Genomic DNA, 13,888 nt, shown 5'->3' with positions numbered 1-13,888 from the left:
ACTTTCGTGAGCCTGAGAAAAGGACGGAGCCTTGATGAGGATGTCATCGAGGTATGGAAACAGAACCAGGCCTCTGACCCTCAAGATGGCGATCAGCGCCGCCATGATCTTTGTGAAAACTCTTGGGGCGGTTGCGAGACCGAACGGCAGGGCGACGAACTGAAAATGTTTCTGGAGCACCGCAAAGCGCAGGAATCGGTGATGTCCGGGGAATAACGGGACATGGAGGTAGGCGTCCTGAATATCTATGGAACACAGAAATTCTTGAGCCTCCATGGAAGCAATTACTGAACGAAGGGATTCCATCCTGAAGTGTCTCAGACGAACTCTCCTGTTCAGCAATTTGAGGTCCAGAATGGGGCGAACCTTGCCGTCTTTTTTCGGTACCACAAACAGGTTTGAGTAGAAACCTGTGAACCGTTCTTTTTCTGGAATGGGAACGATTACCCCGGCTTTGAGAAGAGAAGCGATGGCTGCGAATAAACCCGGAACTAGAGCGGGATCTCTTGGAGGTCGGGGTTCGAAAAAACAATCCCGGGGTAGTGAAACAAACTCTATCTTGTATCCTGAGGATACAACTTCCCTGGCCCATGCGTCCTCTACTGAGGAGATCCAGACGTCCCTGAAGAAGAGGAGAAGGCCGCCCAGCCTGGGAGGTGGGCTGGGGACTAGCAGAAAGCCACGCTGAGGTGGTTCTTCCAGTCCTGGACCTGGAGGATCTACCCTGGGAGTAGCGAGGACGCCAGGAAGGAGTGGGCCGAAAGGATACAGTCTTCTTCTCTTGACGTGCCTGTGGCCTCTGTTGCTGCTGGGAGGAGTTTGATGCCGCGAAGCGACGAAAAAAAACGAAATTGACGTCTAGGAGGAGGGCGACGAAGCTTGGCCTGGGGAAAAAGGGAGCTTGTGCCCCCTGTAGCGTCCTTAATGATTTGGTCTAGCTTAGAACCAAAAAGACGAGACCCCTGAAAAGGCAGGGTGGTAAGGGACTTTTTAGAGGACAAATCCGCCTACCAGGCCTTAAGCCAAACAGTCCGGCTGGACGCCTGAGCCGCACAAGACGCGGCATCCAGGGAGGCGGAGACCAGATATTCACCCGCGTGAGAAATCTGGTTGGCAAGTTCCGCCAGCTGTCCAGAAGGAACCCCTTCCAGAATGCCCTGACGGAGCCGTTTGGCCCATTTGGATATGGATTTTGAAACCCAAGTGGAAGCAAAGGCCGGGCAAAGACTAGCTGAGGCCGTTTCAAAGGCTGACTTCCCGAAAGATTCTATGACTCGATCATTAGAATCCTTCAGAGATGCTCCACCGGACAGTGGGAGGACCGTGTTGGTGGACAGTCTGGAAACTGGAGGATCCACCGAAGGAGAAGCAGTCCAATTAGCGGTGAGCTCCGGAGAAAAGGGATATAAAACGCCAAGTCGCTTTCCTCTCTGAAAGAGTCTGGTCGGTTTCTCTCTTTCTCTGGTCATAATCTCCTCAAATTCCGGGTGAGGAGCGAAAAACTTGGAAAGCGGTTTAGTCCGTCTAAATGAAACCGCCTGATCTGCGGGTTCTGTAGAGTACTCCTTGATGCCACAGGTTAGATTTATCGCTCCAATGAGATTCTGAACCATATCCCTCATGGTAGCGATTTGGTTTGAATCCAGCTCCGAAACATCCTCCGAAGGCGCATCAGAGAACGCCTCGCCTGACTCAGGGGAGGAGGATTGGGAGGACGCCGATCGCAGAGGAGGACTGAGTGGCGAGATGGAGCGAGAAGAGGACTCAGACCGGCGTTCCTGTCTGGACCTTTTGCGACTTGCAATGGAGGGCTCGGATGGAGCTTCCTGCGACCCGCTGGCTACTGCGGGGGTCTGCAGTGCAGGGGTAACCGATCCAGCACGGACACCAAAGTTTGAGACACCCGAGTTAGATCGGCCACCGATTGTGACAGAGAGGAAGCCCAGCCTGGGATGGGGGTATCACTCTCGGGCAGATCGGCCGGGGGATCCTGGGCGGTGGGAACAATCGGGTTGCTGCAGACCTGACAGAGCGGAGAGGACTGACCTGAGGGAAGTTTGCTGTTACAGGACAAACATGCAAAGTACTTGACTAAGGCAGAAGAGGAAGAAGTAGGAGGACGAGAGCGGGCCCCTTTAAAGTTAGACATTTTGAAGAGGTCCCTGAAGAAAATGCCAGCGGGTTAGGGGACAGTGGGACAGAGGGGGGTGTCAGTCTGCAGTGCAGAGCTACTCACGGCAGACGAAATAGCGGATACCAGGTTGCTGCAGGCCTTGAGGAAGATGCGGTGGATCTCCGGCGCGGATGGTGTGCTGTGCCCCCAGAAATGAGCGCTCTGCGGAGTACTCTCTGGCGAAGGTGCGGGGCACGATGCAGAAACTCCTGCCCTGAGTGTCCAGCAGCGGCGTGGAGGAAGGGGCGGAACCAGCCGAGATGGGGCCGGTGGGTGGGGAGTGCAGGGCACAGTTTGGCTTTCTCCCGCCCGATGAAAAGGAAGTGGGCGGAGCGCGGCACCGGAAGTAGGCCCTGGGAAAAGCCGGGGGCCTAAATTAGAAGCCGGTGACCGCCGGGGACAAACCGCGGTGCAGGCGCTACCTGGCCTGAGAAGCGCGGCAGCTGCAAGGCCGCCGCATAGAAAGGGAAGCGCCGCCCGGGAAAAACCGGGGCCCACATTGGAAAAACGGCGCGGCTGCCTGTAGGGGGGCCGTGCCGCAGAGAGCTAGGATGCGGCCGCAGGCGAGGCAGTGCGACTGCCTGTATAAGTGCAGCCGCCGTGGAGGAAGCAGCGTGGCCGGTCATCAGGGCCGCCGCGCAAAAGATGTCGCCCAGGCTGCTGCAGAGGTCCGCGTCAGAAAAGGTGCGGCCGCAGTAAAAGAAGTGCAGAAATAGCAATGCGGCTGCCTGTAAGGCGCCGCACAGAGCAAAGATGCGGCCACAGGAAAGTAGGGAAGTGCCCACATCTCCCCAGCTGCAGAGAATCCGCAGAGACCCCCCAAGGAGAGACCGACAAGGAATGATACTCACCTAACATCCCACGCCGTCCGGTACTAACCTTAAGAAAGTATTAGACATCCGTGGAGCTGGTGATGGACGTCCTCGTCTCCTCCAACCGACAGGCCCTGGCGGGCGAGTGGGTGAGGGACGGAGCCAGGACCGGACTTCTCAGCACGCTTGAGTGCTAGGATTTTGGTCCTGGAGAGGGATCTATGAGGATACGGGGTGGCAGTACACGCTGTACTCATAGTCCGCCTTGTGGGAATACAGGTGTGACTGTTCACCCTGTATCCCTTCCGGAAAACTTGAAAAGAAACGACGCACATTGAGGTAGATAAGGGTCTAATGAAAGACCCGTGTCCACCTCCTGACACTAAGCTAAACAGAGTATAATGCCAGTCGGTGGGGTGTACACTGCAGAGGAGAAGCTAACTTTTTTATTTGCATAGTGTCAGCCTCCTAGTGGCAGCAGCATACACCCCATGGTTCCTGTGTCCCCCAATGAGAGGCGATAAAGAAACAGACCCAAGTGCCTCCTACAGACACTAAGCAAGAACTGGTTAGCTGAGAGCCAGCAGGAGGGTGTATACTGCAGGGGAGGAGAGAACGTTCTTTGTATCACTAGTGGCAGCCTCCTAGTGGCAGCAGCCTACACCCACCGTCTGTGTCCCCCAGTGAGGCGTAGGAGAAATAGAAAATTTCCAACATGTTTAGCAAAACGCACCATTGTAGTTAATGGACTTCTGTCGTCTGGTGTAAATGTTGTACTCCTGCAACAGAATTAAAGGGGTTGTCTACTACTTTTCTACTGGTTATCCTTAGATTAGGTCATCAAGTGCAGGTCAGACCCCCGAACTTCTTACTGATCAGCTGGTATCGCCTCTGGCGTCATCAGATGCAAACAGTGTACGGAGGGGAAAGCACAGCCCTGTATGGTGTTTAGCAGCCATTCTCTGGCTCTGCAGCTCAGTTCCCATACACTTCCATAGGAGATGATCTGCAGTAGCCAGCAGCAGCAGGTAAACTGTGTACAAGGATATGCTGCTCCGCTCCGTACCCTTTTTATATCTGGCCGCTGAAGGAGGTGATAAAAGTTGATCAGTTTTAATGCCAGGGCCTAACATCTACCGATCTTGTATTGCTGGGCTATCCTAAAGATCGATCATCAATACAAGAATTAGGAGAAAACCCCTTTAAGTAACGCATGTGTAAACTTTGCCGATCCCAGATACTATTTTGAAAATGCAATGATACTTGGTTATGAATCAGAAACCCACCGTAACACTTCTTGCACACTCGGTCTAATATATCCCGAAACCTGGCGGTCATGGTGGGCAAAGGCTTTAGGTCGATCTTCTTGAAATCTTCAGGACAGTCATCTTTGGAGTGCCCGTCACGCTTGCAGATGCTGCAGACGATGGTGGGCGGCTGTGATTAGAAGGAAACAGTTAGTAAAATAATATGTATGTACTGTATATATATATATATATATATATATATATATATATATATATACAGTGGGGCAAAAAAGTATTTAGTCAGTCAGCAATAGTGCAAGTTCCACCACTTAAAAAGATGAGAGGTGTCTGTAATTTACATCATAGGTAGACCTCAACTATGGGAGACAAACTGAGAAAAAAAAATCCAGAAAATCACATTGTCTGTTTTTTTAACATTTTATTTGCATATTATGGTGGAAAATAAGTATTTGGTCAGAAAAAAACAATCAAGATTTCTGGCTCTCACAGACCTGTAACTTCTTCTTTAAGAGTCTCCTCTTTCCTCCACTCATTACCTGTAGTAATGGCACCTGTTTAAACTTGTTATCAGTATAAAAAGACACCTGTGCACACCCTCAAACAGTCTGACTCCAAACTCCACTATGGTGAAGACCAAAGAGCTGTCAAAGGACACCAGAAACAAAATTGTAGCCCTGCACCAGGCTGGGAAGACTGAATCTGCAATAGCCAACCAGCTTGGAGTGAAGAAATCAACAGTGGGAGCAATAATTAGAAAATGGAAGACATACAAGACCACTGATAATCTCCCTCGATCTGGGGCTCCACGCAAAATCCCACCCCGTGGGGTCAGAATGATCACAAGAACGGTGAGCAAAAATCCCAGAACCACGCGGGGGGACCTAGTGAATGAACTGCAGAGAGCTGGGACCAATGTAACAAGGCCTACCATAAGTAACACACTACGCCACCATGTACTCAGATCCTGCAGTGCCAGACTTGTCCCACTGCTTAAGCCAGTACATGTCCGGGCCCGTCTGAAGTTTGCTAGAGAGCATTTGGATGATCCAGAGGAGTTTTGGGAGAATGTCCTATGGTCTGATGAAACCAAACTGGAACTGTTTGGTAGAAACACAACTTGTCGTGTTTGGAGGAAAAAGAATACTGAGTTGCATCCATCAAACACCATACCTACTGTAAAGCATGGTGGTGGAAACATCATGCTTTGGGGCTGTTTCTCTGCAAAGGGGCCAGGACGACTGATCCGGGTACATGAAAGAATGAATGGGGCCATGTATCGTGAGATTTTGAGTGCAAACCTCCTTCCATCAGCAAGGGCATTGAAGATGAAACGTGGCTGGGTCTTTCAACATGACAATGATCCAAATCACACCGCCAGGGCAACGAAGGAGTGGCTTCGTAAGAAGCATTTCAAGGTCCAGATCTCAACCCTATAGAAAACCTTTGGAGGGAGTTGAAAGTCCGTGTTGCCAAGCGAAAAGCCAAAAACATCACTGCTCTAGAGGAGATCTGCATGGAGGAATGGGCCAACATACCAACAACAGTGTGTGGCAACCTTGTGAAGACTTACAGAAAACGTTTGACCTCTGTCATTGCCAACAAAGGATATATTACAAAGTATTGAGATGAAATTTTGTTTCTGACCAAATACTTATTTTCCACCATAATATGCAAATAAAATGTTAAAAAAACAGACAATGTGATTTTCTAGATTTTTTTTTCTCAGTTTGTCTCCCATAGTTGAGGTCTACCTATGATGTAAATTACAGACGCCTCTCATCTTTTTAAGTGGTGGAACTTGCACTATTGCTGACTGACTAAATACTTTTTTGCCCCACTGTATATATATATATATATATATATATAATTCATGTGACGTGTTAGGCTACAAAGTCTGACTGTCCAGACATATTGGCCCAGTCACATCCTACAGTCCAGAAAACCATTTGCCAGTTAGATTATAGCAGATATTACTTTTTTGAGGTTTCTCATTGGTCTCAAAGGGGGGACATGGCACTGGTGGGGTACAGACTCTTGCCACTAAGAGGCGGACAAAAACAAAAGTGTTGGACACTTATCACGCGTATTCTCCCAAGCAAAGACGACTGCCTGCAGCGGCAGAATTGGCTGCCAACTGTCACTGCCCAGCGTATGGACACTAAAAGCAAGCATCCTATTGGTCAGAAATAACTTTATCTGGCGTGTGACACTGGTGGGGGTCCAGAGAGCTCAGACGTCCCACCTGTGCAGGTAAGAGTTCACTAACCCCAACTATTTCCATTATTATCTATATAGTTAACAAACCAACTGTAGATAGTATAGGGACCCCCAGTGAACCTGAGAATGGGACTCTCTCCCGTCTTTAGTGGGGCAGAATTATGCATGCTCGGCCTCCACTCCATTCATTGTCAATGGGACTTGGCCATAGCTGAGAGCTGTACTTGGCCATATCCATCTGTCCCACATACAATGAATGGAGCAGTACTAAGATGTCAATATATTCAGTTCCCTCTTGGCACTGGTGAGCATCAACCTCACAAAACACCACCAGACATTCACGGTACCCGATCACCCCCGGACAGTGGGCATCAGCAAAAGAAGGAGGGCAGGTACCCTGCAGGCACCAGGCCACTTGAGACCTCCACCTTCATTGCCATGATGGCTACTGGAGGCTGTGGCATAGGTAAAACATGTAAAGCAATAATATGGTCTGCTATGTAATTCTATGTTTATGGTTGTTTTTACAGGGTATTGATGAAGTCCTTCACCTGGCAATACAGCCCTATGGAAATGTTTAGTGTGTGTCATGAATGTGATGTGAATAGGGTCAGTCACAAGTCACAGCAAATCTGGCATAACTAGAAGGCCTAGATGTTTAAAAAAGAAAAAGTAAAAAATGTCTACAGCGAAAATCACTACAAAACAGCATAAAAACATAATAAAACAATCTACTTATTGAGTTCCTACCACTTCCCATAAGGATGGCTCATGTATGGCACCACTCCGACTGAACGCTGATGTCGGCTGGGTGTATGTCAGAGTCACATCCCAGCCTCGTATAATAACAGGAGTCTGACTAATTAATATTAACATTACTTTTATAGGCATCGGAGCGCAACAGGTTCCTGAAATGTTATCATACTCGCCTGACACCATACCCCATGCAGTGTGAGCAACTCATACTCCGACAGATGGATCTGACACAGGCGGATTGTACCAGGGGTGAATCTGCGCACTTTGCACACAGATATATTCCATATGTTGTGTAGCTTTACAAATACAGACTTTCATTAACACCAATGTGTCCATCCCCCTCTGAAGCAAGGTACCGTATATACTCGAGTATAAGCCAAGATTTTCAGCCCAAAACAACGGGCTGAAAGCGCCCCTCTCGGCTTATACTCGAGTCATGGAAGGCGGGGGGTCGGCGGGTGAGGGGGGAGCGACGCCTGTCAAATACTCACCTGCTCCCAGTGCTCCTGGCGTGGTCCCTACATGTCCCACGGTCTTCAGACGCTGCAGCTTCTTTCCCTGTTCAGCGGTCACGTGGTACCGCTCATTAAAGTTATGAATATGGACTCCACTCCCATAGGGGTGGAGCCGCATATTTATTACTGTAATGAGCGGTACCACGTGACTGCTCACTACAGGAAGAAGCTGCGGGTGCCGGAGACGTGGGACATGCGGGGACCGCGTCAGGAGCACCGGGAGCAGGTAAGTATGTCATATTCACCTTTCCGCGTTCCACCGCCGCCTCGTCTTCCGCGTCCTCTTCAGTGACTGTTCAGGTCAGAGGGCGCGATGACGTATTAGAGTGCGCGCCACCCTCTGCCTGAACAGTCAGTGCGGAGAGACGGGACGCTGAGGAGCAGCGGGCAGCGACGAGAGGTGAGTATGTGATTTTTTTTTTCTTAGTGCAGCAGCAGCATTACATGTGGCACAATGCTATATGGAGCGTCTATGGGGCCATAAAGAACTGCATGGAGCATTATATGGGGCATCTATGGGGCCATAACTGCATGGAGCATTATATTGGGCATCTATGGGGCCAAAACTGCATGGAGCATTATATGGGGCATCTATGGGGCCATAACTGCATGGAGCATTATATGGAGCATCTATGGGGCCATAACTGCATGGAGCATTATATGGGGCTTCTATAAGGCCATAACTGCATGGAGCATTATATGGGGGACCTATGGGGCCATAACTGCATGGAGCATTATATGGGGGAACTATGGGGTCATAACTGCATGGAAAATCCTAACGTATATCAAACAGTATTGGGCTAATAAGTGGAGCAATCATATAAAACCCAAAATATATTTATTAGAAAATCTAAAATGCCACCAACCTGTGGCCACACCTAATAAACAAAACACACAAAAAACACCGTGCAAAATAAATGTAGGGGAACAAGACAATCCCTAAGAAATATACCTGTACTGATAGCTGCCTAACAGCGGGGGTTGGCGCCCAAGGGGGAACGTTGTGGCGCCCCCACTCAACGATGGCTAACCCTAGGGTCCCTAGATCGCCCTAGTGGTACCAATGGGTCCCTCTACCCACACAATCGAGAATAAACTAAAGGAACCCCTGGACAGCTAGACAGATGACACACCTACCAATAGGGAAGCCTGGACCCCAACACCGTGCATATAAAAACATATGAGAACATGTGGTGGGCTTGTGATGAGTATTTATGATATCCAATAGACACCTGAACGATCTTGCTAAAAGTCAAAACAATTTTTGATATTGGTATATATCTTGTAAGAGTACCAATCAATTAGGTCGTGCAAAGCAAGGTATTCGCTAGACATTAATCACATGATAGGCTGGCTACCTGATAAGTACATATTTGCCGTATAACCCTGCGCCTATATGCTTTAAGCAATTGAGAGAAAAAACACTAAAACACAGCGCCCTATGATGTATAAAGAGCTGTGCAGATGGTACTCATCGTCAGGTGTCACATCATCATCCCACTGCTGTCATTCGCCTCGACGCGTTTCGCCCCTCTGGCTCATCAGGAGGCCTGATCAATCTGTCAAGTGTCTCGATAGTAGAGGATACAAGTTGACTACTATCGAGACACATGACAGATTGATCAGGCCTCCTGATGAGCCAGAGGGGCGAAACGCATCGAGGCGAATGACAGCAGTGGGATGATGATGTGACACCTGACGATGAGTACCATCTGCACAGCTCTTTATACATCATAGGGCGCTGTGTTTTAGTGTTTTTTCTCTCAATTGCTTAAAGCATATAGGCGCAGGGTTATACGGCAAATATGTACTTATCAGGTAGCCAGCCTATCATGTGATTAATGTCTAGCGAATACCTTGCTTTGCACGACCTAATTGATTGGTACTCTTACAAGATATATACCAATATCAAAAAATTTTTTGACTTTTAGCAAGATCGTTCAGGTGTCTATTGGATATCATAAATACTCATCACAAGCCCACCACATGTTCTCATATGTTTTTATATGCACGGTGTTGGGGTCCAGGCTTCCCTATTGGTAGGTGTGTCATCTGTCTAGCTGTCCAGGGGTTCCTTTAGTTTATTCTCAATTGTGTGGGTAGAGGGACCCATTGGTACCACTAGGGCGATCTAGGGACCCTAGGGTTAGCCATCGTTGAGTGGGGGCGCCACAACGTTCCCCCTAGGGTGCCAACCCCCGCTGTTAGGCAGCTATCAGTACAGGTATATTTCTTAGGGATTGTCTTGTTCCCCTACATTTATTTTGCACGGTGTTTTTTGTGTGTTTTGTTTATTAGGTGTGGCCACAGGTTGGTGGCATTTTAGATTTTCTAATAAATATATTTTGGGTTTTATATGATTGCTCGTCATAACTGCATGGAGCATAATATGGAGCATCTATGGGGCCATAACTGCATGGAGCATTATATGGGGCATCTATGGGGCCATAACTGCATGGAGCATTATATGGGGCCATAACTGCATGGAGCATTATATGGAGCATCTATGGGGCCATAACTGCATGGAGCATTATATGGGGCATCTATGGGGCCATAACTACATGGAGCGTTATATGGAGCATCTATGGGGAAATAACTGCATGGAGCATTATATGGGGTATCTATGGGGCCATAAAGAACTTCATGGAGCATTATATGGGGCATCTATGGGGCCATAAAGAACTTCATGGAGCATTATATGGGGCATCTATGGGGCCATAATGAACTGCATGGAGCATTATATGGAGCATTACATGGGCCCATAAAGAACTGCATGGAGCATTATATGGGGTATCTATGGGGCCATAAAGAACTGAATGGAGCATTATATGGGACATCTTATGGGGCCATAAAGAACTGCATGGAGCATTATATGGGGCCTATTTTGTATGTTGATCTTATGGGGCCATAATGAACTGTATGGAGCATTATATGGGGCTCATGATTCAATATGGATATTCAAAAACACTTAACCTACTGATGTCTCAATTAATTTTACTTTTATTGGTATCTATTTTTATTTTTGACATTTACCGGTAGCTGCTGCATTTTCCACCCTAGGCTTATACTCAAGTCAATAAGTTTTCCCAGTTTTTTTGTTGCAAAATTAGGGGGGTCGGCTTATACTCGGGTCGACTTATACTCGAGTATATACGATATTTCATTTTTATCAATTGGTAGCTATAGGTATGTAGTGCAGCCGCAGCATACTTGCCTCTGTAGGTTGTTCTGGCCAGTAACTATATTTTTTTTTTGCATTTTTTTTCAATATTCTTCTGACTATGAACACCTTGAATAAGTGACCCCTATAATATTGCCTCTATTTTTTTCCCTACGTGGTGGATTTTGCCTGACTAATATCTTTGAAGGATTTTTTTTTTTTTTTTTGCACCCGCTTCTGTGGACTGTACGGCTTTTTTTTTGTTTGTTTTTGTTTACACTTTCTTACCTTTCCAGAAGTTAATATAAGCTTATCAAAGATATAATGCAATTCGTCGTCAGCAATGTTTCCTTCATTCTTCAAGGTTTCGTGAAGTGAGGTAGCTGAGGTGCACTCATCAAGCCCGTTTTGCAGAGAGCATGCCGTTTCTGATGCACAATTTCCTTCAGTAGTAGTAGTATCGTCATCATCACCATCCATAACTGCTGGGGAGTCTTTTCCATTATATTTTCTGCTTCCCGTAACCCATAAAGCTTCAGATATCTGGTCTGTCTCCGACAAACAAAGCAAATCCATACCCAGCTCCTGAGAAGAGGTGGAATGATCTCCCTCCTCGTCACTCACAAGTAGTCCTTCCATGGTGTCCCTGATGTCTTTTTCAGAATTATTGCAACCCTTGGTCTCCGAGTCATTGCTTTCTACCTCACCTCCATCACTTTCACCCTCCTGGAGACTACCATTATCCACGGGATCCTCAGATTTCTGGCTGTGAGACTTTCCTCTTTTTCTAGTCTCGGTTTTGGATTTGCTCTTCTCATTTCTTTGCGGACGAGCAAAATATCTGTAGGCTGCACGGAAACGCTCCAGTATGTACTCGTACACCATCTGGCTGTTGAGACTCCTTGCGACGTTCCTCTTTAGTGCAAAAGGATCTAAAGAAAACAGAAATGTATGAAGTTTTGTCATCTACGGCATCGGTTTGCCTCATGCTGAGCTTATGTGAAAATAGTGCTGGAGTCATAATCTGCAGTGGCCATGAATAACTTCCAGGGGACCATGGCTGAGGATGGGGTCATGTGGTTTAAAAATAAAAAAAAGCTGCCAATTTTCCTGGTTAGTAAGTAAAGGTACAATAAGTTGTCTCATTGTATAAAGAACATTTTCTGCAATTTTATACTGTATTTTGTGTTTCGGTTCCTCGCCATTTTCAAGATGTCTGATTGGTGTCAATGAATGATACCAATGGGGGTTCCAGCGGTCCGACCCGTGGCTAAAGATAACCTATCAATAGGAAATATGTTATAAACTTAGCACAATTTTTTTTTTTAAACAGAGACATGTCTGCACAACCTCCCTTTCTAAATCTTCACTTCAGCCAGGGTGACTGCAACCTGCATTGTTCCTTTAAGGGAAAAGACATTCAATCTTATGCTACTATGCTGCTTTCACACCACACTTGGAGCCTAGGTCTTGTTGAATAAGCAGGAAAAATGCTTAGGCTGGTTGCACACATCTGTCTTTCAAAGGCCAAGTACAGATAACTATGTACGGACTGCCCACGGGTCTCCTGACCCAAACTAAACAGCCAAATATATAAGGATGTTCAGTTGATTGTTGCCCGTCCGAACACTGTGGTCCGTATTCAGAAAGTGGAACATGGTTGTGTGAACGTGGCCTTAGAGGTATAAGTCTGGAGAGTCTCCCGACATGTACCGCCAATGTAGGATCCAACATGATGTGAACCAATAAACTGAAAGACCAAGACATGAGACGATGAGTATTTACCTTCTATGGCTATTCGTCTTTTTGGCCAGTTCTTGTTTTCCCTGCTTAGCATGCTTTGTACTCGCACGCTGATCACATATTCTTCCATTGCAAACTCCAATGTGTAAAATTTAAGCAACTCCAACCACAGCTGCCCGAGAGATACCTGGTGAGACTGTTCAAACACCAAGCGGCTCTAGACAAAAAGCATTAAGAAAAGTCAAAATAGATCGTGCATCTTGAAGTGATCAGCTAGTCTAGACGTAATCTACATTGTAGGACAGATCCAAGAGCATTCTCTAAACATTAACATTTATGTAGCATAAAGGGGGTCTTCCATCCCCTGAATTACCTCCCCCATCACCACCATCGAGAACTACAGCACATATTGCATGATTTGCGGAAAGACCGGCTTTCATAGCTCCTGTGCTCTGCAATTGAGGGTAGGGAAAAGGTGTATCCTATGTCTGGATGCAACGCTCCAAAAATTGTACGGTAAGCATGCTCAAAAATTTTTGGAGCTTTTTGTGAGGCCAAACTCTCTGTCTCCAACGACCAGAGACAAGACAAATTCTCAACATGGATGCAGGTCCCAGTGGTGGGACCCACATCTACCGGACATCTATGACTTATCCTACAAGCCACTGCATCGGAATACACAAAGGTGGAGCTGTGCTGCTCCAGAGAGCCCAACAACCCTTTCAATTCTTTGATAAGCCATTCACGCTGTGTGTCGCCGCCATCAAATGTGGACGTAAATGAGCTACAGATCAAAAGGCCGTCTATTTAACTCACTCCCTTTTGCAGCATCACTTGCCTTTCCATGCTTCTCTTTATTCCTCCTGTTCTCGGCTTCAGATCCTGCATTCCTCCTGTGGTTCTCAGTCCTTCCCCGTCCATCCATTCCCATATTTTTGCCGTCGCTGCTTCCCTGTCTGTATTCCCATTCCGCGTATTTCTCGTCAGAAACCCCCTTTAAGTGGTAATCATCAAGCCTCTTGGTTTCAAAGCCGTCTACCTATTGAGACCCGGTAGAGATGGGGATATCACAACTGCACATGGTGTAGTATAAGGAATGTATACATATATACTGAGTGCTTACCCAGGATCCTAAGTATGCTGGAAGGATTGGTGGCTGTCTTTTCTGGAGAAAAAATACCACCATTAAGGCAAAAGAGTAAGATGGGATCCCACCTTCTGCTTGGCAGTCAATGTGGCATAGC

At 47.1% G+C, this 13,888-nt stretch overlaps 1 protein-coding gene across 2 annotated transcripts in view; it reads right to left on the bottom strand.

Moving 5' to 3' along the window:
• Positions 1-13,888, bottom strand: part of TUT4 (terminal uridylyl transferase 4) — an 86,066-nt gene that overhangs the window by 42,216 nt on the left and 29,962 nt on the right. For both annotated transcript variants that reach the window (XM_069737901.1, XM_069737902.1), the window contains exons 10-14: positions 13,768-13,887; positions 13,483-13,683; positions 12,687-12,861; positions 11,190-11,833; positions 4,272-4,422 (exon numbers count right to left, since the gene is read on the bottom strand). In XM_069737901.1, the coding sequence (XP_069594002.1) occupies positions 4,272-4,422; positions 11,190-11,833; positions 12,687-12,861; positions 13,483-13,683; positions 13,768-13,887 (1,291 nt within the window). The remainder of the gene's footprint in view (positions 1-4,271; positions 4,423-11,189; positions 11,834-12,686; positions 12,862-13,482; positions 13,684-13,767; position 13,888) is intronic.

The sequence above is a fragment of the Ranitomeya imitator genome, chromosome 8 (assembly GCF_032444005.1).
Source record: "Ranitomeya imitator isolate aRanImi1 chromosome 8, aRanImi1.pri, whole genome shotgun sequence".
NCBI lineage: Eukaryota > Metazoa > Chordata > Amphibia > Anura > Dendrobatidae > Ranitomeya > Ranitomeya imitator.
Note: the sequence above shows the minus strand (reverse complement) of the source record. Positions and strands in the feature narration are given on the sequence as shown.